Consider the following 26,998-nt stretch of genomic DNA (forward strand, 5'->3'; position numbering starts at 1 on the left):
TAAGGCCGAGGGGACCGGCAAAAAGCGGCAGAGGGAGACTTACAGCCGAGAGGTTCTCACAACGAGATTGAATTGCCTGGATGAAAAGGCCGCTGGCAGCAGAATTGCGATGCACTGCGCTGATGAAGTCCTGCACGGGCGGCTCGTGGGACAGGCTGATCAGGTCCTGAATGTGATTCACGATGAGCCACGTCAAGTGCTCAGAGTCGTGCAGGTTCTGACACTGAGGAGGAGGAGGAGGAGGCGCGGACTCACCCTCCCGCAGACGGAGAGACCAGACATTGGTGCCACAGGAAGGCCGCGGTTGGGAGGAAAACAAGCTCCCAAGCACGCCCCTGCCGTACCGAGCCCCTGAACCCCATAACTGAGCAGCTGGGACGCTCACTTCATGGGGCCGACACCTCGCCCAGGTACTGTGGCCGGGGACTCCAGAAATCAGTCCTCACAAGGAAATGCGACACAGCTCAGAGGACATCAGCTATGGGCCAAAGACTAGAGCACAGGGCCCAGGGTCGTGACGCTCGGGCCTGCGCGCTGGCTCTCCCGGCGACAACCTGGCCTCCCCACAGGCGTTCTCCAGCACGCTCCTCCCACCCCGGCCTGCCTCCGGCAGTGGAGAAAAAAGCATTCCCCGTCACTGTCGGTTTTGATAGAATTCCTGAATCCAAAATATGAACGGATGCCACATATTAAATGGACAGAAGTATGAAAATTTTCAGATCAGTGAGCGAGTGGGAAATGCCGTTTAAGAGTAAGCAGCCCTCCATCTAACCCTACTCCTGCGCGGAAACCGTGACGTGTGCTCAATTCCGTGACCTCTGGTTCATGATTAATATTTTTTGTGTAAGATTATTTCACAGTATTAACTTATAAAATTACCTTTTCTTCTAATTTTGTGAAAATCAGCATATAGAATTAAATTACTCCTCAAAAGTGGAACAAGATAGAAGTACTATTTCACCATCAAGGCTATAAAGCAAAAACTGAGTGTTAATAAATCACTATCACAACAAAAAAATCTGCGATAACATCTAATTTAAAGAAGTTCACTTCTTTTTGATTCAGAAAGTTTAACAAACCATTATGGTGTAGAAGGCTTTATGCTAACACTGTTGTGTCCACTATGTCATAATAAAACTGGAAAAATAGGGCCTCCCCGGTGGCGCAGCGGTTGAGCGCTGGGTTGCAAAGCTGCCCGCGGCCTCTGCGACGCAGGTTCGATCCCTGGCTGCTCCCCGGCCACCAGAGGAGGGTCCCACATGGCGCGCAGACCTCTCCTGCCGCCCGCGGCTCCCCTCAGCAGTGTCCTTCGGTCCTTCTGCCTGCTCTGCTCCCCGCTCTGGCTCTGGTGAATTCTCTCACCCTCCCGCGCTTCTGACTGTACCCAGTGCATGTATAAACAAACAAACAAACAAACAAATAAATAAATAAATAAGCCTCTATTTAAAAAAAAAATAAATAAAACTGGAAAAATAAAGAGCGCAAGCCACAGCCACAGGCCAGGTGCTCCATGGCACACGCCGCGAAGCAGGGTGCAGGGGGCACCTGCCTGTGCCGGAGAAGGGCTGACCCAAGGACAGCAGGCAACACCACCGCAGGAGGTTTTCCTCTCTCCCCTTGCTTGTCTGGCTTTGTGGTTTTGACAGTTAGTATGTGATGCTAACTTCATGGTCAAAAACGCCACAAGTTATTTTTTAAAAAGAATGGCACTCAGTCAGGAACCCATCTCAAATGCAGCCACATGCAGCTAACCCTTCTCCACAGATTAAATTCTTAAAATCAGAGCCTGCTCCAGGCCGCACTTGGCTGGCTTTGGACCTCTGTCCCAAAGCCAGTGTGACGAAGGGACGGCTGCCACCGCCGACCTGCGACACATGGCAGCCACAAGCCTCCCACGGGCAGACTGACACCCGGCGGCCAGCGCTGGCTTCCAATCCCTTGTCAGGTCAGGACAGTGCCCTGCCTTTGGTTTTCCTTCTGACAGAGTGGCAGGAAGGCCAGGGCTGGGCAACAGAGTCTGCAGGAGCTCAAGCTCCTGGGTTGGCAAACTCACCACATAATCGCAGAAGAGAATGAGCGCCCCTCTCCGCACAATCTCTCTGTTGCACATCCCGAGTTTGGAGACCAAGGCAGCGTCCTCCTGCTCTCCAGACAGCTGGGGACTCAGGGACTTCGTGCTGGACAGACTGCGTCTTCTAGAAGGGGCAGCAGACACACAAAGTTTCTGGGATGGCAGAGACCTTATTTCAAAACACACAGGTTATGTTTAGTTCCAGTTCTAAGCAGACCATTATCTTAGATTCTGCTGCATCAGAAAGATGTGTGTGCATTACACTTAGTCATCTATCCCTGAGCTACGATAAAGTACATATGGAAAACCAAAGAAAACAGATTTTCCAGGCAGAAAATTACCACACTGAACCAAAGGGCAAATCCACAATGAGGTGAACACCCAGCGGCTCCCCACCTCAGAGCTCTCCCCGGTGACCGCCAGCAGGGCAGTGGCGGCACAGTGCCAGGCACACCAGCCGCGGACGCTGTCTACTGCCACAAAGAACACCTTCCCGCTGGCCGACAAGTTTACCATCCGGTGACCAAAGAAAGGCTGGTCCTCAGGCCACAGGCTGCGTAGGGACCCCACCTCAGAGGACCCACCTGCGCTGGACACGGCTCAGGCCACTCACTGTCCCCACTCATGCTGCCCTTCCTACGAAGCGGGCATTAGCCTCGGAGCCACGACCAAGCCACACAGCACCCTACACAACTGCCGCTCCTGGCAAACCACCCCGCTGGCATCAGTTCTGTCCCACAGCACGCCCTCCTGGCTGGGGGGCTGTGCCCCCGTGAACAGGTGTGGGGATGGTGGAAGGGCCCCGTCATCTCAACTCCTCACGCGACACCGCAGGGTCTACAAGAGGAACTGATAAAAAAATGCTACAGATATAGCAAGTTTTTAAACTGCCATTTGTTTATTTTCAATAGGTGAGTGTCTGGCCACTGCTCAGAGGTCGCTGGGCCCCACACTGGCCACAGCAACCAGCTGAACTCCAAAGAGGCGGTGCTGAAGGACGCCCACAGGCACCGTGCGGTGGGCGGGGGCCTGTAAAGGGACCGCAGGGAATTGGGAAGTGGCGGGTATCTGTATGTGGAGGGTGCTGGCGGTCACCTGAGTGTGCTGGCATCAAAGGGTGCATTCTCCTATACCACGGCCATTTTCAATGACAACACTAACGCTCTGTGAGCGCCTGCGCTCCCAGGGCGCATTCGTTCGTGCTGCAGTTTGGTTTTGCAATAGCACATCTTGGGGAAAGAGCCTCTGAAGGACAAGAGGTGCGCTTGCACCTGAGGGTTGGCAGTAGGCCCCACGAAGGGCCACCTCAATTCAGATTCAGTCCCGATGTGCAGCTGGACAAGCCCCCAAGCCAGAGGACGGATGCTAGCAGGTAACGATGGCAAATGGACATCCAGACGCAGGACGTGCGCCCACACGGGCCTGGGGAGAAGGCCGCGACCTCCACCCATGCCCAGCGCTGTGGCAGCAGCAGACCCTCCGGCCACCGAGAGCTGAGAAAGCCCCAGGCCAGTCACAGCCTGGAAGGCACAGTCCCCAGCTAAGAGAAAAGCGCTTCCTGGTGGTGGTGCCCGGAGCGTGGCCTAGGCCCAGCCTGCAACCAGCTGGTCTCCTGCAACAGCGTCACCGAAGAGGCCTGTGCCTGCTGCACCCACAAATCAAAGAGGGACTGTGTCCTGTAGTTCACCCTCCCAGAGCTCCTTTAAATTGTCCTTTGGAAAGAGCCCTCAGCCGCCATGACAGGCAGCTGGAGGAGCCTGTGCCAGGGCAGGGGCCAGCCTGGAGGTGCACTGCTCTAGGCGTCCTGACCCGCCTGTACCGGGGTGCCCTGGCACCTAAGTCCTCTCCACACACACCATTTTCCTCCCACACCACCTTTACGTTACCAGCAGACAACACAAGCTTATGAAATTTAAGTAGAGAGAGGCTGCACAGTCCACAGTGTCCTTCCAGGACAACAGAGGGGGCGAAACAAACGTCACAGAGAAGGAAAATGAGTCGGGGTCAAGAAAAACTGAGAGTGAACCACTCGAATTTATGGAAAACTGCAGTTTGCCTCCAACAGCTGGCCGGGGACACCTGCCGCAGCCAGACCGCTTCCTCGGGGTGGTCTGGAACGGCTCTTCCCTCCACCTTTTCCTCTTATTGCACATTGAAACCTTTCAAACCAATAGAAAAACTGACAGAATAATACGACGACAGTGATACGCTCTTCACGGAGATCCAACTACCGGCTGTGTCACGCACTCTGCTCACACACACACACACACACACACACACACACATACACACACACGCCACTCGCACCCTCTGCACGCTTTCCTAGCTTGCACCGTTTGAGTGGGCCGAGACCCTGTGCCCCTAAATGCCTCAGCAGGCAGCTCCAAAGACCTGCTCAGAATCACAAGCCCCACAGGCCGCCTGGAGCTCAGACCCCACACAGTGGAGACCAACCACCTGCGTCTGCTCTCATGGCTCCTTTGTTTCTTTTTATCCAAGCAGCTCTACCCAGTGGCTCAGACCTGGGGGGCGTCTGTTGGGGTCTCTGCAGAGGGGCCTGCGTTGAGTGAGCGGCAGCTTCCTCAGACTGCGCTAGCCCTCCCACTTTTCTTGAGCCACCCCAGGTGCCTCCTGCCCTCACCACCTCGGTCTGTCAGGAGAGGAGGAGGCAGCAGTGGACAGAGATGGGGGAGGAAGAGACAGGAGATGGGAGAAGAGGAGGAGGAGCTGAGTGAGACTCACTGGGGTGGTGGCGCCTTTAGCTCCCCATCGCCCTCCCAAATACTTGCTGGCACTGAAGCTAACTCGAGTCCCACCCACCATCCTGCCTGTCCAACTCGACTCCGGTGTCCCTGGGGGTATTCCAGGAGTTTGGAAAGACACAAGATCCCAGGACCCCAACTCCTAAAATGCCTGGTCACTGGCCTGAGGCTGGGCAGCCCTTGTCCTGAGGCCCACTCCGCCGGGCTCAGGGCCTGCTGCTCGCAGTACACCATGGAGCCAGAGCTTCAGGGCCCAGCGCTGGCACCCACGGAGCCTTGCAGAGAGACCAAGCTCCAGGCTCACGGCTGCTTGCTCAGCACTGACCCTGACTTCAGCGATTTCCCAGCTGATGCACCTTTCAGAAACATAAGATGAAAGGTGCTGCCCTATGCTGCACCCCCACCGCAAGCTCATCAAGCACTTCTGGTCTGAGCACCCCACCCTGACGGCGAGCACTCTAGGGCAGGAACCCACCAGCGCGAGCGCAGCACACGTCCAATAATGCCTACTGCCATGGTGCTCCCGGCCCTGCACGGTACGATCTGTTCTCACTGGTGGGGGGCACCGGCTTCACACCAGTCTGCCAAGAGCTACACCCAGGATGCGCCTGGGAGGCAAGTTAGGGTGCTGAGCACCACACACATGCAGACAGCTCTGCAGAGAGCACCTGAGAAGTGAGGCCCAAGCCTGCACACATGCTACAGAGAGGCCGCCTGCAATCGCACCCTGTATGAGCCTCGAGCGTGGTGACTGTGAGGTATTTCCCAGCCACTTGGAAATGTCACTAAACAAGTACTTCATCATCTAAGAATAACCAGAACCACATTTAACTTATAATGAAATCAAGACATTGCGACATGTCTGGCTCTGGAACCATTTAAGGACGAGACCTAGCAGGAGGGACACGGGTGAGGAGGCGGCCCGCGGCAGGGACCTTCTCAGGTAAGTCACACGGCAGTGGCCGTGGCTGAGCCGGGGCCCAGAAGGGGACATAGCAGTGACGCCTCGCAGAGCCGGGGAGGGAGGTCGCCGAGGGACAGACTCCGCAGGGGCCGAAGCATGAGCTGCAGGTCTGAGCACGCACATGGGGGGGCCCTGGCCGGGGAGCCCTGGACATACTTGGGGGTCTGCTGCACCTCTGACCACCAGCGGTAGTCGGTGTGGCTGACGAGCAGCAGGATCTGGCACCAGAGCAGCACCAAGGCAGGGTGTGTGGGGGCCATGGAGCACACCCGCGCGTTCAGGCTCTCTAGCCCATAGAAGCTGCTGTCAGCGGCCTCAGCCGTGAACAGTCTCGTGGCGGCGGCTGTGATTCTCCGGAACATTCCTAGAAACAAACCAAAGTAAAACAGATTAGCAAAAATGTCTCTGCTGATCATCGAGGTCCAGCATCTTGCAGTTCGGGAACATTTTACATGAAGACGCATGCCCGGCCTCTCCTACGCTTGCATACTCAAAGTGTTTGGCACTTCGGAAATGTCAACTTTTCTAAGCAAAAAAGACATTCCGCATAGTTATTGGAACAGCCAAGGAAGCTAACAACCCTGCCCCCACCCCCCTTCTGGTGGCTCAGGAGACATGCCCCCCCCACAGCTGGGCAGCAAGAAACAGGGCCCTCACTGCTCCTTACTCTTGCCTTACAAGCCCAGGGGCACACACTACAAGGGTCAGCTGGAACAGGACAAGTGCCCAGCACCCATGCCAGCCAGGCTTGCTCCTGCAGAGCACGGACAGCTGAGGGCAGGTGGTCCTGTGTCCACCACGGGCTGCTCGCCACCACACTTAGCGCTGGCCCGCAGCAGCAGACGCATCTGATGGCCCACATCTCCACGGCATCCCCCCGCCCGCGGATGAAATGACTCCATCCCATCCCCTCCTCTGGAAGCACAGGAAGGGCTCCAGTAGGCCTCTCCGCCCCATGGACACAGAGAAAGGCACTGGGAGATGGGACAAGAATTTGCCAAAGGCTTTCTGTCCCCCAAATTTCAGTAGATCCATCTGTTCTGCTCCCCGCTCTGTCTCTGGTGAATACTCTTACCTCCTCCCCCCACGCCTCTGGCCTGCACCCCAGCTCTTGTATGCATAAATAAATAAACTAAATCTTTAAAAAAAAAAAAAGTCACCAACTTTATATGCCAAACGCACCTTATTTATATCAGGACAAGATGACTTACCTCAATTCTATCTGAAAACCAGCACAGTAATTCTGCCCCCTAGTGTCTTTAAAAGAAATGCAGTCTAAACAAACCAAGAAGCAGAAACACTGCGCAGCCACACGCCCAGTCACGCTCACACACCCACACAGACACACACTCAGTCCCAAGCACACACATGCCTCACTTATGATCGCTGACCAAGTGATATATGCCCAAAGACGTCAGCAGCAAACCCCCAGTGCCCAAAGGCAGGCGCAGCTGCCTAACAGTGTGGCCTCTAATGTGCCCGTCTGCCTCTCAGCTGGGGGTCCTTGGCCATGACTTGTGAGCCAGGCAGGGGGCACCCCTGTAAGTCAAGGGTTCCCTCCAGCCGATTGCGGAGAAGCCGGCCACACTCTGGTCAGCCTCGTATCTGGGCCAACTTCCTGGGCGTCTGTTGCTCTTGCTCTTGCTGAAGCAAGGGAGAGAGGTATGCACGCTACACCTAAGTCTTCCAGCCCCTCACCCACCCTGTCCGAAAGGCAGGCGCTCTCGAAGACACTCACTCCTTTCAGAAAACGCTGCCTGCCTACCAAGGACCTACAACTTCAGAGCTATGACTGTGGAATGTTGGCATCTCTCAACTTTCTTGGGTTCACAACCCTTTATGGTTCACAGTCACGGGCAGGCAACAGAAGCACCTGGCCTCCCACGTCGGCACACCAGGAGGAAGCCCTAGGTCTTCTGCCCCACCAGGCACCCAGTACAGAGCGGCGTGGGCCCGAGCACACAGTATGGATAGCTCTGCCTGCAGCTGCCAGCCCCCCCAGCCACCTACCCGACTTGAAGATGTGGATGAGACACATCAGCAGCGTGCCCAGCTCCTGGCAATAGAAGGTGTGCTGCTGCTCGCTCATGTCCACTTTTAATTGCTTCGTGACAATGTCCTCTAAAAGAATGCCGACCAGTTGCAACAGAAACCTTCAAAGACAAGGAGAAAGGTAGGGTGACGAGGAGACCCCGGCAGAGCGCCACGGGAGGAGCGGCAGCAGAGCGAGCGTGAGTAAGCAGAGGAGCGAGCACGGTGCAGTGCCAGCTCTTCGGACAAAGTCACTTTCCCTGTCTGCATCTCACTTTCCTCGGTGGGGGATGGCTGTCACGGTGCCACCTTCAAAGGACTGTCAGCAGGATGAAATGACAGCTAGTGACTCTTTAAACACCGCAAACCGTAATCATCCAGCTGATGACCCAGCACTGGGATTTCAAGTGTCAGCCACCTGCTTAAGCGGAACAGGGGGCTCCCTGGGCTGTCCTGCTGAACCCAGAAACACAGAGTGCCATGCAGGGTAGAGATTCCTCTCTGCAAGCACAGCTCTAGGGAAGGGTGTCCACGCCACTGCCCACATCTGTCCCGGCAGCTCCAAATCCAGCACGGGGGCCGCTGAGCAACAAGCGCCCTCAGACTGGGGCAAGCCACTGCCTCCTGCCCTGGAGGAGGCCGCCCCATAAGGAGGGCAGGCAAGGGGTCAGCAGTCTCCTGAGGGTGGCCAAGGTGGGTGGCCGCCCCATAGGACCAGGAATTCATCTGCCAGTCCCGGGACCAGCACACAGGAAAAGCAGCTAAGGCAGACTTCAGTGGGCTTTCCCAGGGCCTCCGTCCCCTGCAGGAAAAGCAGCCTGCAGCCGCCCCCACCCACGCAGAGCCAATGTGTTGCTTCTAAACAGGACACAGAAGTGTGACAAGGCGCAGTGGACCCCGCAGCTGCGAAGCAGAAGGACCAGCACCACCAGGCTCGGGAGGCGGGGAACGACACAGCCCTGAGAGGCGCAGAGGAGGACGGGGCTTGCACGCGCGCACCTTGAAAACGTTTCTTCTGGCAAATTCTTCACTTGTCTCCCGTCACTGTGTTCCTCTGGCGCAGGACTGCTGTCCCCTTCTCTCAGCCTGTTTATTACTGGGCAGGATATCAAATATGGAGAGAGGGCGAGCTCTTGAATGCGAGAGAGAACAATGTCTTCGGTTGACTGGGAGATCAGGACCCGCAGGATGGCAAGGATTCCTGACACCCACAGCTGAACAGAGCTCACAGATGCCTAAGAGGAAACAGAAGTTGCAGCTAAAGAAAAAAAAGACGACGTCATTCCCCGGTGCCAGCTTCATAAGCGAAAACCGCCGCGCCAAGCACAGCCCCAACTGCCAGCCCCCTCGGCCACCCCAACAGCACAGCCCCAAGCACAGCCCCAACAGGCGCTGTAAGCGCCACGGCGGAACCCTCCAAATGGAATTTTTAGGTCCAGCCCTGCAGGGTCCGCAGGTGCCTCCCAGGGACCACCGCTCTGCAGGGGAGAATGAGGCGCCGCCACGGGAGACACTCACCATCGTGTCCGGAGTGACGAACATGCTCCGCAAAAGCATGTCCACGGGCCGCAGAGAGGACGGGGCCAAAATCTCAAACAAAGTATTTAACACTCCAAGGGCTTCGTGAGAGTCGATGTGCATCTGTCACCACGAAACACCAGGACACCTCTCGGTGAGCAGGTACAAGGCCAAGGCCCACACCCGCCCAGCTCCACTGTCAGTGCAGCCTAACTTGGGGAGTGAGCCCAGCCAAGAGGCTTCAGGGCACGGAGCTCTCTTCCTCAGCCGCTGGTCGTGCCAACAACGTGCGCTTTCTGTAAATGACTCAAGCACATAGAAGTATGAAAACAGCCCCTGGGATGGCCCTGTGGGCCCAGGGGATGGTCCCGTGGCCCCTGTGGGCGGCCTATCCACACATGTATAGCAGTTTTTAAGTTGTTTAGAAAAGTCGTGTTACAAATGCCAACTTTCCTAGAAGAAACAGGTTCTAAAATGTAACACTTTCAAGGTGCAAACTCTGCCCAGGCTGTCTCTCCAGATACACGCCCCCCCCACCCCTGTGCTGAGCACTCCCCGCTCCCTTTGGCCTTTTCGGGTGAGGATGTGCATATGCTGCAGACGTGGCAATGCCCAGATAGGGCGATCCAGGCGCAGGTGGAAAGCCAGGGGTGAGAAGCACAGACCCGCTGCCCTGCCAACTGCCCCTGGCCAGGCCCCCAAGAGCTGCCACTGCAGCCCAGCACCGCCCAGCGCCCAGGCCCTCCCCATGCCTCCCTTCTCCGGCTGCCGCCCTCCCGCTCTCACCACCACAGGCCACCCAACGGCTCCCAAGACCGCCCAGCGCCCTGAGCCCCAACCTGGTCCCAGCAGCCCGCAGCTGACACCCCCTTGTGGAAGAACAGCACCCCTGCCTGCCTGCCCCATGTGGGCAGCTCCTTGTCTCCCTCGGGGGCCTCCCTCACCACACTGGCTGCTCAGCTGGGGCAGCTCCCAGCTCAGAGTTTGGTTCCCTCCCTTTGCAGCTGTGCCGGGTCCTTTGACAGTGGCCATGGCCAGTGTTGGGCAGCCACAGCCTGCCCAGTGTACACAAGCACTCACTCTCTCTCCAGCACCAGACCAACCCCCCCGGGAACCTGCTGTGCCCACAGTCTTCTTCCCGGCGGTGGAGGGCAGCCTCGTGCTGCCTGGAGTCACCCCACTTTTCTCGTCCTCACGTCCAGGACACCAGAGCACCCAGATGGGCACCTGAGCTGTGCCGGCCCTGTCCACAGCAGCTCTCCTTCAGTGGGCGTCCTGCACACCCCCACCTCCAATCTCAACATTCAAGTCACACTTCACCACTCCTTTGTCCCTGCCTCTCTGCCCACCAGACTTCCCTAAGCACTCAGGCAGGCCCAAGAGGCCCCCACATCCTTCCCTGACCCCGCGCAGGCTCCTGCTCTTCTTTCACCCCACGGGGATGCACCCCCGGGAAATCTCCTCCCAACCCTGTCGATGCAACCTTTCCTTCAAGGCCCACCCACTGCCCACAGCCAGCTTCCTCCCTTCGCTGTCACACACCGCCACAGGGCCATTTCCTGTGCACTAGGCTCCCACCAGCCCCTCCGCAGCACAGGCTAAGCTGGAGCATGGCCGCGGGCATCTTGCCAGGAGCCAGGCCCCAGCCCCACCGGCGGGGCTCCAGGAAACAAGCCAGTGAGGAAACCAGACGCGATAAAGCAGCCACCATGCGGGTGCTTGTGCTCCCAGGATGCCCAGGACACACGACCAGACGCACGCAGGTCAGGGGGCCAGGACGGACCTGCGCCTTGGCTGCTGCACTCCACGGCCGGGCACCAGAGCTGGTAGCAGGCGTTTCCCCAGGGACCCTCTTCCTGGCCCTGCCCTGATCACAAACTGTGGCCCCTGGGGGAGGCGCAGAGGGGCCCAGAGCACACAGGCACCGGCAGGTAGCTCTTCCCCACCTGGAGAAGCCCTGGAGCGCGCCGCCTGATTCCAGAAGTTGAACTCAGCATTTTGCCGGCGCTAGGTGAGCACCGTCACCTATACACACCAACTCAGCAGAACCGGGGGCACGTGTGATGAGGGCCCGGCACCTCCAGCACCACCTCTGGGAGCCCGGGAGACAGCTCTGCGCCTCAGTCTCCACACTTGCAAGAAGGGACAGGAGCAACCCAAAAGGGTGACTGAGAAGGCAGGAGAGGCCCCTGCCCTGAGGGCCTGGTAATTGCTAAAAGAACTCATATCCCTCACACTTGACGGGGCGATGCCGGCACCCACTGGCAGCCTCTCGGCAACACAGAGTGCTGCCTTGACCCCCACAGGGACAGACCTGCTGCCTGGCCAACATGGGCAGGATGATGTCAGCGATCTGTCGCGACAGCCGTTTCCACTTGTCCTCGTTCTCCTTGTGGCACTGCTGCAGGACCAGGATGAACATCTCCACCACCTGCAAGAGATGGGCACAGTCCCTCGCCGTCCCACCGCATGCCAGCTCCCACGCACCCCAGGTCGGCCTCCCCGTGCGGTCCAAAGGTCCCCCCCACACCCCGCCCCAACCCAGCCGTGACCTGCACCATCACCTCCGTGAGGACGAGGCTGCACAAGCAGAGAGCAGGCACCAAAGGCCAGTTAGGCTGACCCTGGCCCGGCAGAGCACAGCCCCTGGCCACGCCGTCTGTAGCCCCTTCATCTCGCATCTGCTCTCTGCACAGGCCCCGCCCACGGAGGCCAACTCACTTCCAGAAGCGTCACACACAGAGGTGTACCAGCTTATTAGCAGTCATTTCTAACAGAGGCGTCGTCAGCCCACTGCTGTAAATAAAGTCTGGCTGGCTCACAGCCCTGTATGCACGCCCGCCAGGATGGCTCTGACCATTTCCCGCAATGCTGAAAGCACGATTACCTACTTGTTGACAGAAAAAGTGTGCTAGCCTGGACGGAGGACACCACCACCAAGACACAGCAGTGCGAGCTCCCACAAGCCGGCCCGTCCACACCGCCGAGGGCTGCCTGTTCCCCGGAGCCTGGGCAGCACCAGGAAACCCCACCACTTCTGACCTGCCCCGAAAGACCAGCTGACCCCGTCTGCCCTCCCACCACACAGCCAGCCTGCTGCCAGGAGTCAGCACCATGTTTGCAAGCCGCTGCCCGGAGGGTGTCCCCTCGCAGGAGGTGTGGGGGTTAAGGAAATACTGCAGGGGCAGCCGAATGCGAAGGGACAGACAGACGCACACGGCTTGATAAAGCTTCCAAAACAAGCTTCCAAAACAAACTGGACTTCTACAAATTCTACAGAAAATGACCAAATCAAGAGGCTGGACCCCTGACCAGCTACAAGGAGGAGCCAGGCGGCCAGGTCCATACTCAGGCTGTCCCAGCCCCACTCGAAGCAAAGAAACCAGAAATCAGCCCCCAAAGAGAGTGTGGCACTAGTGAAAACAGAGGTGAATAAATGTATGACTAAAGTCTTCAAATTATTTCAGATTTGAGATTTTTAAAAATTATTTTCAGAATTTTATCATTTTGATCCATGCTGCCAATGATGGGCGCCGGTCTTCACTTTGGGGGGGTGGGACTCGTGACAGTCACCTGGGTTCCCCCAGGGCTGGGCTGCTTGAAGGCAGGGTAGGGCCGAGTCTCCACCTCCCCGGGTGACTCCCCGTGAGCTGGCCCAGGGCCAGGCCAGGCCTCCCCCGCACCTCCCCCCGGGACGGCAGGGCAGCGCTGCAGGGACCAGCGCCCACCTGGTGGTACTGGATGAGTCGCAGCAACATGGACACCACCACCTCTTTTTGGGTCTCGAGCTCTTTTCCTGCATCGGCTTTGTTGGTTCCTCGTAACACGAAGAGGTCGTGGACAATAGGCTGCAGAGCCGGGATGGCTGCGGGCAGAAGGCACGCTCAGAGGCACTCAGGACTACCACACTCAGGGACGGCACTGACACCTCCAGAAAGCGTCCGACAAACGAGAACGCCTCCCCCCCGGCAGGTTCACGGCCATCGACGGGCGCAGAGATGCTACCGCCACACCACCGCAGCAGCCCTGGGCTCCTGACACCGCGATGACTTTGTGAGCTCCTAAAAACTAAGTCAGGGGAGAGGCCACGCATTTCATCCGGAAGCATCTTTGAGCTCACCAAGGAGACACCGTGAACAAAGCTCACCCCACTGAGGTGAAAATAAAAGTGGAGACAAAAAGGGACCAGCTACCCAAGCAGGCCACACACACCCAAAGTAAAGGATGGCCGGCCTTGCCAGCCAGCCGGCACTCTGGACGCGCGCACGTGTGCACACGCAGAGCCGGGCTGGCACAGCTGCAGCAGGCGGGCTGGGAGAGGCACCGCCACACCTGCCGCATCACACGTGGCCCCAGGGACACCCCGCCCCATTACCATGAGTCACAGCCTTCCTCCCGCTGGCCATGATGCCATCGCAGAGCTGAATGATCTTGGGGATTCCGATGATCTGCTTCGAATGGTAGCGTTCATAAGACAGCAACACCAGGAAGAAGAAGATGTTTGGAATGATTGCCTCCGATTCCCTAGAAACAAAAACATCATTTAAGTGCTTCTTATAAAATCTGGCCACATGCCAACACATATACACATCATCCATGGAGACAGCATGAAGTTACTCATGATGCAGAGCTGAGAGAGCACGCATGTGAGCTGGGGGGTGCATACTCGGCACCTCACGTCAGCCCACCTAAGACACCCTGCTTTCTGTGCAGCACACGGGCTGCAGCCTGCTGAGCATGTGCATCACCCGAAGGCCAAAGCCCCGCGCCCACGGGACAGGCTTTTCCACCCTCCTGTGCCCCATCCTCTTCCGCTGAAGAAACGGAGCCTCAAAGGCAAAGCAGGCGTCAGCAAGGTCACTGTCGGGGCGCGTGCTCAGGAGAAAGTGACCTCTGGGCCAAGCACCTGTCAGGGCGCGCTCTCCTCACTGCTCCCTTCTCTTTAGCAAGCAGTGCAGGAACTAAAGAAGCTTAATTTTCAGTGAGTACATACCTATAACCGGCACAGAAGTATTAAAACCTTACTGTCCAGCAAAGAAAACTTCAATAAATTAGTAAAGTGCATAATAATTACCTTTATTAAAGATAACCATGTCTAGAAAATGCTTTCTCTAAGATTTTGAAAGACCAGCATTCCGTCAGAAGATTTCACTGAACAATCTATTATCACACTTGAAAGCTTTGAAATGTGAAGTAAGACTGAGGAGACGTGCCATCACCAGACGCTAAACTACTGTTACACAAGCCTAACACACTCACTTACTTCTAAGAGAAACAAAAATATACCATAGTAATCAGATTTCCATTAACAAGCCAGCAAAATTGCCTAAGAATCCTTTAAAGTAAACATTCATCTTAATATTAGTAATTTATTCTATGTAAGTGCAAAGTGAGGGTAAGAAATCTGAAACGCTGCCCGCGGTTACCTGAACTGGCCCACTTCGATGTATTCAAACTGCTTCAGCACAAACCCGATGAACACCTGCAGGCAGGCAAGGAAAGGCCCCATGTCAATAATTAAACTATAATCGACATCACTTCTCACTCACACGTGCCAATTCTTAGCAAGTTTCCTAACACTACATAAATCTGCTTGTATGTGAGACTCAAGTGGATTCTACTGTCAGACTGGATCATTCCGGAACACCTCCAGAAATCCCATTCAACACACTCAAGGCTGGACACCTGCTGAAACCCGCGTGGAAGAGGGTGAATTCCAGGGGCCATTAAGCACCCCAACGCCACAGCGAGGGGGCTCGGTCACTGCAGTTCTGGGCAAAGCTGGCAGCAGAGTCCCTGAAGCTGGGTCAGTAACGAGAGGCTCCACTTAGTCCACCTCGCCTCCACGACCTGCCGTCCAGACTCCCATAGGAGGGGTGCTGGAGTAAGGGGCACATCAGGACTGGGGGACAGCAGCCGTCCCCTCCACCAGGCATGAGCATCAGGCACAGCTTCCTCTCAGCCCTGGACATGGGCCGGGCCCGGGGTCTCAACACAGCGCCGGGAACAGCGCTACCTCATCCAATCTCCTGGGTGTGCGCACACACGCTGTCGGAGCTGAATCCTCAGGCCGGGAGGGAGGCCAGAGCGGCAAAGCAGGTCAGCAAAGTGAGGCCGGCATTCATGACAAGGTGGAACTAATGCTGCCTGTTTACCAGATGCTAAACTACTGTTACACAAATCACAGGAATTCAATTTGCTAGAGGGAGGCAGAGGCTGGTCGAGGGAGCACTAGGGGTGAGGAAGGGGGAATGGGCTTCATGTGCCCTCCCCCATGGGGAAGCTGGTAACTTGGCTGTGTTTCCTCGCTTCTCCTGAGGAATCAAAGCCTTTAAGGCACTTAAGTTGGAGTCCGCGTCTCTTCATAATCATTCTAGTCAGCTGTGGACGGGTCTGGCCAATGGAGGGGAAGTGACTGACACACCTGATCCGAGTCCAGGAGACAGTAGTTCACCCTCAGCTGAACCAGCTGTGCCAGCAGGTCCAGCACCTGCTTCTGTAGCTGCACGGACGTGGTGGTCGTGTACTGCTTCAGAGCCTTTATGACGAGTGGCTCAAATAAGCGGATGTGATTATGAATCGCGTTCTAGAAGAAAGGAAAAAAAGCATCCCCAAGTGAGTCTTCAACAAAAAAACTTCAACAAGCGAACTGTGAAGTCTCAGCCCGAAGTTCATTTTCTGCGCCCAGGACATCCTGCCCCTACTGATCCTCTACCTTATCCGCACGGTTCTTGGCGACGCTCGAGAGGTTTGTCTTCAGCTGGGTAGACACTTTCTGGAGGACGTCAAACCACCTGGTGAACAGAGACAAAGGTGAGCGAAGGAGACACAGAAGACCCTTCTTGGAATTCAGCTGCTCTCCAGCCCCAACGGTTGCAGAGTCACAGAATCTGAACATGCCACGCAGCAAGAACTGGAGCATGGCTCCGGGTGACGGCACCACACTCTTGGTGTGGTGAAGTAATGGGGAGTCCCATCTGACTGACACCAGCAAGCCTGTCTGCACAGGCAACTTTCTCTGCTGTGGAACTCCCTGCTAGGCCCGACTGCAGTGGGGCGAGAGAGAAAGGCGACGTGCAAGTGAAAGGCCAAGTAATTTAGAAAATAGCACTTGGTCGTCGCAGAAAATATTTTTACACATATCAACTAGTCCCTTTTCTTTTTAATAAATACATGCAATGAAAGAAAATGACTCTCTCTCTCTCTCTCACACGCTTGTAACGTGCCCCGTGTCATCACGTTAAGCACGGGGAGACGCTCGAGACAGAGTGCGCGGGCGTGCAGTGAGCACCCGCCACAGCTAGCAGGCATGGGCTATTGTCCTTAGTTCCTGAACCTGAGGTTTTCACTGCAGCTATTTGATCACTGCATCTATAAGAGGAAAGTCACAGAATTTACTGTCACCCCAAAGAGCAGTAATTCAACCCCGTGCTAATGAGTACGGGGCTTTAAGAAATGATGTACAGGGCCTCCCCGGTGGCGCAGCGGTTGAGTGCTGGGTTGCGAAGCTGCCCGCAGCCTCTGCAGCGCCGGTTCGATCCCCGGCTGCTCCCCGGCCACCGGAGGAGGGTCCCACATGGCACGCAGACCTCTCCTGCCGCCCGCTGCTCCCCTCAGCAGTGTACTTCGGTCCTTCTGCCTGCTCTGCTCCCCGCACTGGCTCTGGTGAATTCCCTCACCCTCCCGCGCTTCTGACTGTACCCAGTGCTTGTATAAATAAATAATTAATAAATAAATAGATATTAAAAAAAAAAAAAAAGAAATGATGTACAGATTTCAGGCATCAAAAACACAAACAAAAAGTTAAGTGATGAGACTTCTAGCCATAAAGCGACAAGACCCAAAGTAATAACATCCAAGGCTGCTCCGCAAGCCCCCCTAAACGCAAGCACGCTGAGCCATGGGGCCGCCCCTCACCCCATCCGAGGCCAGCACCTCCATCAGCACCGAGATGCCCCGTGACCCCAGGAATGACAGCACGCTCCCAAGCATGGCTGTCACCACTCTGGTCGGCCCACATCTCTGGGCCCTGAGGTCAGCTGCCGCTCACACGGAGTCCATGCCTCTGAGCAAGGTAGCTCCCACGCACTCACAGAACCACACACTGCTCTGAGGCAGGGCTGTGCCGCCTGCTGCACCTCAGTAACCACCTTATCTCCCAGAGGGCTCTGAACACGGCCGACTGTTAAAAGATGCTGCCTAATTCACTTCTACAGCTCACAAGCCATTCGCTGCTGGCTCTTCTGTGCCTCCACCCGAAGCGCTCCAGGCCACGAGGCCGGGACAGAACAGGAGACTTACCCAGAGGGGTCACGGTCCTGCTCGGCCTGCACCATGTTCCTCAGGCTGGCGTCCGCCAAGGCCTGGGTGAAGTGGGTGTACGGGGCCATGAAGCAGTAGTGGTACAAGCCGGGCCGCACGCTGGAGGAGCCAAGGCGCTGTGCGCGGCCTTGTGACTTGCTGGGGTTGGAAGATAAGCCGTCAAACTGGGAAGCCAGGTTTGTCCCAAATAGAGTCTTCAGCAGCTGTAGAGAAGGGACGGATGCGCCAACACGCAAATCAGCGGCGCACAAGAAGCACTTCAAGGATGTCCCACAGACTCAAACCCACCCAGAAGGAGCTGGCCAAGCAAAAACCCGACAGCACAACCTTGAGGACCGTCGTGATGGAAGCCCTAAAGAGGCTGCTGCCTGGCACAAACAGCGCCGAGGCACTGAGGGTTCTGAGTTCTCTGAACAAAGATGGGGGCCAGCTGGGTGCCTAAGACCCACCGCTCTATGCTGATGGGCCTTCCCTCTAGGACACACAGGCACGGGACTCCCTGGCCCAATACCGAGGGAGTAAGGGGCTGACAGGTGTGCTGCGGGACACACCGCTGGCACCACCTTCTACGTGACGAGAGGTACAACGCCTCACGGACAGACAACACGCCCTCACCTGCTGGACACAGACTGTTGCCATCATGGGCTCCCGACTGAAGCAGGACCTCAGGTAACCAAGGATCTCCTCGACACACTGTAGAAAGGGCAAATGGCAAGACATGGAGTGAATTCCAGACAGAAGCCAGAGACACAAGCTCGTGGCCCTGACCTTGCATGTTAGGAAACGTCAGAAGAGATGCAGAGCAGGTTTTCATTTTACCATCGTGGACGCAGAAAGTCGGTAAAAAAAGTAGGGAAATGCCAGCGGCACAGCTCACCGCGTCTGCCCTCGTCTGCCGGCTCGTTCAGTGATTGCACGCCCAGAGGGCTCTGCAGGGCCGCCTGCGCCCTGTTCTCGTGCGGGAACCCAGGACCCGCAGCGGGGTGTGCACACCCCGCACACAACCCCAGCACCTCACACACCAAGTGCTCGTCATCGGAAATGCCATCGCGTCACCCAGTGTCCTCGCGAAGAACAGGAGGAAGACACGGAGTCTCAGGACGCCCAGCCCGGCATCTGCTCACCGTCGGCCCCCGCCGTCACCGACCGGCCCATGCAGCCAAGAGTCACGGGCTGAATGGCCCTCTCACGTCGCAGGTGAGACACTACTCCCTGCGCTTAGAAGCAACTGAGTCTGGTTGGCTTCAAATACTCCAGACCACAGACTGCCGACATCCGGATGTACTGAAATCAGCCAGCATGCTAGGCAGGGGAGGCGCTGGGCAGCTGAACTTGCCCGGCGTCCCCGCGGTCTTCCTAGCTCACGGCAGGTGGCTGCTACGTGAGGGGCCGCAGTGCAGCCTCAAATCGCCACCTGTCTGACGAAGGCGCACGCCCCCGCCACGTGCAGGATGCCCTCCAGGCAAGCACAGGGGAGGAACAGGTGTTGGGTGGCCACCGAGAGCACCTGGGCCAAGGGAGACACCCGGCACAACACCCACACACAACACATGAAGGAGAGACGCCACTCACGGCTAGAATGGGCAGAGGAGCCCGGGTCACCCTTGGCCAGGCAACAGCAGACTGGAAGCCAGGGCTCCAGCCACTGACACTCACGCCCGAAGGACCATGGTCCCTGAGAGCCGGAGAGCAGAGCAGCAGCGCCACAGTGACCTGGCTCATCGCCCCGCACTTTCAGTCACGGGACACAAGACGGGACAGAGTGTGGACAGGCAGTGCTGCCCCTCCCCAAATCTGAGGCGAAGGCCAGACTCGAGCAGGAGCTCCCCCCGGCTGGTGGGCAGGGCGGCACCCCAGGGCCCGCAGCCGGGGACACGCACAGATGTGCCGTCGGCAGCTCAGCGAGAAGAAACGAGACACAAACCTTCCCGATGTCCTGGAGGGTGGCCAGCTCCAGAATCTGAGAGAGCACGTCCAAGGCAGCGCGCAGAAACCCCCCAAACTTCTCAGTGCTGTTCTGAAGATCCAACGTGACCTTGGGAAGACGGCGGGAGAGAATACACGATTAATGGCCCGGGTCCACTGGCCATGCTGAATCTGACACACGTGATCCACTGCAGTGTACAGAGCCTGCCAAGCACCCCGACATGCTTGCCTTTTGGGGTGCTTCAGTTTGTCTGTAGCACTGAGGAAACACCCTGGGAAAGAAATTACTCTTCCAGATCGCATCTAAAATTTATCTTTCAAAGACATCTGACTTACACTGACCCTGCTCGAATAATTCCCGACTTTGACCAAGATGGAAACACCCACCACAACCACCACCTGCCGGGAACATGAGACACGTGCCCTGCTCCCAGGACACTGCATCTTTGTCAAGTTCAGACAAGCCTTCCAGTCTGGCAGCAGCAAAGTATCCATCTCAGGTAGTGTCAGATCAAGATTCTGAAGACTCTGCTTCACCCTTTAACAGACAGACAGAGTGGGCAAGACTGAAGGCAAGACGCGATGTCAGAATGGGGGGTGGGGGGGACACACACAGGCAACACATGAGTGGAAAGAATCTGCTCAGTGAAACAAAACCAGACTCCCGTCGTGAAAGAGAAAACATGCTGCTGGTGAGAGGAGAAGAAAAGCAGGCAAGAAACAGCCAAGACAGTGACAAGGTGAGGGCTGAGATACTGCGGCTGCTCTTCTGTCAACCTGTTGGTGCTTTCCACGGGCCCAGAAGGAAGGGAGCTCCAGCGCGAGACTCTGATGACCCAGCGTCCCAGGGGCAGGTGCCCGACATGTCCGGTCCAACTCGGGGACACAGGACAGGGCCCAGCTCAGCAGCAGCTGCTGTTGATGGGGGAAGCGGGGGGCAGAGGAAGCGGCAAGGGGACGCCTGCCTGAACAATCAGAGGACGAACGGAGAATTTCCATCAAAGGCTCTGAGGAGCTCTGAAGAGGGACTTGGAGACTCGGAGGTGGGCAGTGAGCCCAGGAAGAGCCAAAGGCTCGCTGGGGCCAGAGGGCCACGGCCACAACAGTAGGGCCCAGTGGCTCTGCAGAGCAACAGAGAGATGGGCAGGTGTGACCGGAGACTCGGGACAGGCTCACACATTCCAAACACAACCAAGGGTGGCTGCCAACAAGACGCTAACCAGGCACTGGCCCTCAGGAGGTGGAGACCAAGGCAGCAGGGAGGGTCCCGGGCAAGACATTTGGGGAAGAAAGCAACGAGGCAGCAAGCACCAGGGCGGGAGGGCAGAATCAGAGAGCTGGAGAGAGGCGGGAAGGAGGCCTGCCAGGCAGCCCTGAGACGAGCCTCCCCGGGGGGGCAGGGGGGGGGTTTTGCCGTGAGAAGCGGCAAACTAGCTGAGCCTCCCAATTCTTTCCTAAAATGTGGTTAAGATTTTTAATCTTTCAAAATGATCGCTACCCTTCACGACAGCAGCCAGCGAGCTGGTCGATGGTTTTTCAAGAAACTGATTAGAACCTATTAGTAACAAAAACAGGGGGCTGCGTGGGCGGCACATTTATCAAGAGACAGGGGAGACCTATGTGAGCGGAGTTTGACAAGTCCTTACATGCGCCTGCGCGCACGTGCTCTCGGGCGCATGGCGGGAGTCTGTGGAAAGCAATGGCGCGGCCGGCGCTCTGCTCTGGCCCACATTGCAACAGAGACCTCCGCGCCCCCTAAACTAACCCACACATGTAACAGGACCCCTGCAACAAGACACGCTTATGCCAGCGCTCACAGGCAAGCGTGATCGAGTGGGAGCACGCGGGAGAGTCAAGAGAGACTCCAGGGCTGCCCTGGAATCTCCCAAGCGCCACAATAACCAGAAGTGTGTTTCCGGCAGATGGACAGACAGACGGAGCAGTATGGCAGAACAGAACCCGGAACTGGAGAAGAACATGAGTTTAGGGTTTTGTGAAGACAGGACTTCAAGACATTTAGTACAGGAAAAACATATTCAGGAAACAGCGGTGGGGACAACTGATTAGGCAGCTGGAAAAAAGCCAAGTTAGATCCATACTTTATTGATGAAACAAACTGCAGTGGGAGAAGCTTAAAGTAAAAAAATAAAAGCAAAAAGCAAAAATCCCTCGACGCGAGCACAGGAGATTTTCCCGATGAAGGCAGAATGAATGGTCTGAAAGCCCAGAGCAGCATGGCCCACGCTGTCTTCCGGAGCCAGCAGCAGGCTGGTCCCGGGTGTCTGGGAAGGTGGCCAGACCGCAGTCCCCACGGCAGAAAACCCCTCCGACGGGGTGGCTCCCCGTGCCAGGACGCCGACTAGACCGCACAGTGGCTGCTGAGTGCCGCCTCCTGTGAGGCCTGGGGTCCCGTGTAGGGAGCAGGCCGGGGAGGGAGAACGCAGGGCCGCAGGCGAGGGCTCTCCCTCTGGCCTGGCTGCGTCCCGGCCTCACTGGCGCAACACATCTCAGGGTGGCTGTGCCCAGCGGTCCCCGCGAGCCTCCGGTCACTGTGTCTATTGGGAAGCCACATGACACCAATAAACAGTGAAGATGTCATTTCTCCGACAACAATCGGATGTTTTCACGATGGAAGCTACCCTAGACACAGCTGAAAGGGAAACCTAAACACTGGCCCCAAGGACTTAACTTAAAGGTAAGGACATGTCTGTGCACACATCACAGAGCATGGAGGCAAGAGCCCCGGGGAAGGGAAGCATGTCTTTACGGAGGAAGCAGCACCTTGTAGTTGGCGTGCGTGGCCTTCAGCACATCGTGCAGCTTGAGGTACGAGGGAAGGTGACAGAAACTCCCCAGCGACGAGGACTTGTTTGCCGTGACAGGCCCTGAGGTCTCGGACTGTCGAGACGCTTTCAAAACAAACACACATAATGAAATTTTAGAAGCAATTACTAGCAATAAGGATTTTTAAAAGTACCGTAGTGAAATTTTTCTTTTTTTTTTATTAGATACAAGTAAACAAAATCTGAGCACCTCCCCCAGAATAAAATTTTAAAAAAGCAAAGTAGCAGAAGCTGTCACACACTGGTCTCACTGCCTAGTTTTAAATCCAAGGAACGATGGATTCCAGGACGCTCAGCCAATCACGCAACCTCTTGGTCGCACCCTCACCAAGAGCAGCTTTTAGAAAGGCCGACCGAGTTGCCAAGTAAGTAGGATGGACGGGAGGCACGGGAAACAGGACCAGCGCAGGCACGGGAAACAGAGCAAAGGCTGGGGCCCCTGCTAGGCCTGGCTTCTTGGCTCTGGCAGACCAGAAGGGACAGCTGCACAGCCGCTGTATCCTCTCCTCCCAGGCCCCCGGGCACGGCCACCCCTCCGGCTCCTCTCCCTCAGCTGATCTTGTCTCTACTTTGCCTCAGGCTCAGCTATTTCAAACGTAAACTGCATTTCCTGCCTCAGCATTCTCTCCATACCAGAACCAAATACCGCATCTGCTCCAACCCACCTACACGCCCCCCCCCCCCCCAGAACAGGAGTCCTGTCCAGCCTCTTCCGCAGTGAAGAGTCGGAAAGGCCAGGAAGGAGAGTTAGCAGTGGTGAGGCGGCCCACCCAGGGCTACCGCCGGCTGGTGGTCGGCGCCAGCGTTAGCAGCGAAGCCTCCAGACATGGCCCGAGTGAGTTCTGCCTGCAACAGCATCTGCAGACACCACTTCTCTGGCTTCACCACTGTGTACCTCGGAAAGCCTCCGAGCTGCCAGAGCAGCTCTGATGTGAATGCAAGCGTGAGTCCCGAGTGTCTGTTATCCAGACGGTGCCCCCACCAAGCCTCCAGCCTGGCCTACCTGGACTGGCCTCGTTGCCTTTCTTGGGACTTGATGGCACAGATGTCTGCTCCCCAGGCTCCCTCTCCTTCCCCTTCCGTCGGATGGGACTTAGAGAAGGGGGGTTTGTTAATGACGGCAAGGCTGCCTACAATAAAACACAGAAAGTGGAAACTAAAGTCGACAGCAGCCATTTACTGGACAGAGGCCACCCACGCCGTGCTCCCCACACGCACAGAGCCCAGAAGCAGCCCACACACCCACAACACAGGGCATGACCCAAGACCTCCTGCGGGCGCAGTAAGAGGCCTGGGAGGAGGAGCCCCAGGGACTCAGGGGGGCCTAAGGCAGGGCCCTCGAAGAGCTGGGCCAAGAAAAGATCCAAAGCAGCATTTTAACTTCTGCATTCCAAAGGAGGAGCCACGCCCGGAGACGAAGAGGCTTATTCAAGATTACAGCCAAGCAGCAGCAGAGCCAGCAGCCAGCCAACCGACTGCCCACACGGCGCGCGCTGTCCAGGGCTCGAGGCAGGTGGCAGGCCTCCCGGCTCCCACCAGCAAGGCAAAGAGCTGACACAAACAGAGCATCCCGGTCCCTGCTCTCCTCACTCACTGACTCAGAGAAGCCTTCTCTGAGAGAGAGCCAAGGGGACAAGGGGCTATGATGGGGAGCAGGGCCCAGGGACAGCAGGAAGGGACTGGAGACCACGGAAGAGCTGCCGCCCCTGGAAACGGAGCAAGGGCCAGGCCACAAATCGCAGGGGCCGTGCGCTCCGTTGCTGCCAGCAGTCGGAAGAGGCAGACAGACGGGACTGAGAGGAGCTGCCGGAGCTGGGAGCGCGGGAAGGTGGGGAGGCAATAAAGGGCACAGCGTTCATTTTCTGCTGGTAAAGGCAGGACAACTCTGTGGATACACTAAAACAGAACCGAGCCCTTTGGACCAGCGGGATGCTGGTGCGGGCATCATGCTACAGGGGAAGACCTTGCCAGTCACGCCGTCTCAGGACAACGAGGCAGCACACAGTGGGCAGCTGCATCCACCTGGACCAGAACAGCGGCGGGCTAGAGAAGGAACGTGTGTGTACACACGCGGCCATGTGTGCATGCACGTGTACACAAAGGCATGGGGTGGGGGGGAGCGTCAGGATAGCTCGTAGGGGGAACCAAGGACCCTGTGAGTGGAAACAAGGGGTTGCACCGACCTCATATCCCTGCGCAGTGGCACAAAGGAGGAAACAGGGCAGGGGTGAGCAGGAAGGGTCGGTGTGAGGGCCACACAGGACTGGCACGCCACACAGTGTTGGGTTCTCTGCTGGTCAGACTCCAGGAGCAGCAGAGACCGCAGAGGGGCCCCTTCCCACGTGTAGCTATGGGATGTCCACGTAATAACACTCCCTCTGTGGCACTGGGCACACTTCAAGTGCCACTGGTCACATATGATTGGTGGCCACAGCCGTGGCTGGCATGGCTATGGAAGGCTTCCCCATTACAGAGCTGCAGAGGATGGCACTGAGTCTAGAAAGTGCCCAGGCAGCAGACGGATGGTGGAGAAAAGCAAGAGAGAAGTTTCAGGACAGGAGTGTGTGGGGGAGCAGACAGGACCAGAGAAGCGCCTGTGAGAGGGAGACTGACCGGCAGGAAGAGCGGCTGCGGCAGTGACAGCAACAGCGACAGCAGAGAGCAGATGGGCAGGGGCTGAGGAATCACTGGCAAAAGCAATGGGCAGAGTCCAGGGCCAAAGGGGCCAGGCACAGATGGCCAGCACCAGAGAGTGGGAAAGGCTGGGGTGTGACGGGGAACAGGACCGTTAGTATGAGGGGGACGGAGCAGCTACCAAGGGGCAGCTGAAGTTAAAGGGGAATTCTTTCAGGAGACTTGAGGGGAAGACACAGGGAAGAGTAACCAGATAGAAGTGACCCAGTCTCCCCTGCATGCACTGTGCCAGCAGCGTGCCATCTGCCCTGAAGTCTATTCACCTAACATTACTTCACTGAAAAGCAAAAGTGTGTGCCAGCATTCCAAGAGCAACCAAATCAGTTCTGTGAACCGGCAGGTTCAATGCTGAGCTTGCTCAGCCAATGCTGACAGCCCAGGAGGGAGGCTGGCAACAGCCTGAGGGCTACGGTTGGGGGATCACACTTGGCGCTGAGCTTAGTGTCTTGGTCAAAGGAGCTTTGTTCATGTGAACCGAGAGAGCACACAGAAGGGACCGGTGAGTCAGGGAAGGCACATCCTGGCCATGAGAATGAACTCGACCGCGACCCAGGAGGAAGTTACCTTGAGTGCTGGTCCCGGGGTCACATCATCCAAGACATGGGCACAGATGTTGATCACCTTCAGCAGGTGGGAGAAGAGCTGCTCCACCATGGGCACCAGGCTCCGGTCGCCCAGGGCTGGCCAAACCTCCTCCTGCTTGGTGGTGGCTGGGTTGGTCTCATCTTCAGAGGTCCAGGGACTTCTCAGCGATTTTGGGGCACTGGCTGTGAAAAGGCACACGCGTTACTGCGTCAGCTCCATGGTGTGGGGAGAGCACGCGGCACTCAGACCCACCGACTTGAGGGTCTGCTGGACAGTTCCACCTGGTGGTCAACAGAAAACCTGCGTTCTCAGGTCCATATAGGTCACCGTCATTCACCATCCCCAGGAGTCGAGGGCATCCAAGCACCATCTTGAGCTGTACACCTGCCCTATCTCCTTCGTGCCGCGCAGCTGGAGTCTCTCCCCCAGCTCTGCCAGAGTTGCCTGGTGCGGACGGGTTCCACCTCTTGCCTTAACTACACTATCAAGCTCCTAAAGAAATGGGCCTTAAACAGCCAGAGGCTAAGGGCGAGCATACTTGCAAGAGACCTTGGGCTCCAGGAACAGCAGCCATGGGGTTTGCTTTACAAAGAGGGAGAACAAAGAGCCAACTGTGGCCACAAGTGGCAGCTTCCTCACCCCAGGTCCACCAGAAGTACAAGCAGCATGCCGGTCACTTGTCAACAGAACTGGACAGCACTGGGCAGTAGTGATGGTCACCAATGGCCCCTCCAGAGGCCGTGTCAGAGACACCCAATATGAACAGCTCTCTGTGAGTGGCCGCACAACAGCTCTTTGCGACCCTAGGCCCAGGGCCTTTGGTAATCCTATCAGGAGATGTCAGAGACAGGATGGAGGCCCGGCCTCTGGCTTCTCTTCTTTCCTCGGAGGTCAGCTGCCTGATGCTTCTTCCTCCTCTCAAGATCGGCTGCTGGTCCTTCTTCTCCCTTCCTCCAGAGATCAGGAATGGCGTCTTCTCCTAGGAGGCTTCCTTCTTCGGAGCGTCCCCTCAGCCCCCTCTGGCCCTGCCTTACATCCTCTTTCAGGGTCCCCCACCCGCAAGTCTGATTGGACCACGTTTCAATCCTATGGCTGACGGGACCACTTAGAACCTGACTGGTCCACTCAACGACCCTGGCACCTAATATGAAAGGAGGCTGAGCCAGAGGCGGCCTGTGGTGCAGCCACCACCGCTGCCAGCTCCCGCTGCTGAGGGGGACTCCAGCAGCACTGAATCTCCCTACCTCTGCTGCCAGCCTGCATGCAGGCCAGCTGAGTGAGC

The 26,998-nt window shown here is 57.0% G+C and overlaps 1 protein-coding gene across 1 annotated transcript in view; it reads right to left on the bottom strand.

The window, feature by feature from the left end:
* Window positions 1-26,998, bottom strand: part of HTT (huntingtin) — a gene marked incomplete at its 3' end in the record, with an annotated part of 99,898 nt that overhangs the window by 23,316 nt on the left and 49,584 nt on the right. The window contains exons 25-42 of the mRNA XM_084233040.1: window positions 25,696-25,898; window positions 23,441-23,567; window positions 22,376-22,503; window positions 19,593-19,703; window positions 18,284-18,361; window positions 17,648-17,871; window positions 16,062-16,140; window positions 15,771-15,932; window positions 14,773-14,828; window positions 13,722-13,870; window positions 13,075-13,211; window positions 11,661-11,777; window positions 9,347-9,469; window positions 8,828-9,063; window positions 7,808-7,950; window positions 5,954-6,161; window positions 2,054-2,195; window positions 44-223 (exon numbers count right to left, since the gene is read on the bottom strand). Of these exons, the coding sequence (XP_084089166.1) occupies window positions 44-223; window positions 2,054-2,195; window positions 5,954-6,161; window positions 7,808-7,950; window positions 8,828-9,063; window positions 9,347-9,469; window positions 11,661-11,777; window positions 13,075-13,211; window positions 13,722-13,870; window positions 14,773-14,828; window positions 15,771-15,932; window positions 16,062-16,140; window positions 17,648-17,871; window positions 18,284-18,361; window positions 19,593-19,703; window positions 22,376-22,503; window positions 23,441-23,567; window positions 25,696-25,898 (2,603 nt within the window). The remainder of the gene's footprint in view (window positions 1-43; window positions 224-2,053; window positions 2,196-5,953; window positions 6,162-7,807; window positions 7,951-8,827; window positions 9,064-9,346; window positions 9,470-11,660; window positions 11,778-13,074; window positions 13,212-13,721; window positions 13,871-14,772; window positions 14,829-15,770; window positions 15,933-16,061; window positions 16,141-17,647; window positions 17,872-18,283; window positions 18,362-19,592; window positions 19,704-22,375; window positions 22,504-23,440; window positions 23,568-25,695; window positions 25,899-26,998) is intronic.

The sequence above is a fragment of the Talpa europaea genome (genome assembly GCF_964194135.1).
Source record: "Talpa europaea genome assembly, chromosome: 5".
Classification (NCBI taxonomy): Eukaryota; Metazoa; Chordata; class Mammalia; order Eulipotyphla; family Talpidae; genus Talpa; species Talpa europaea.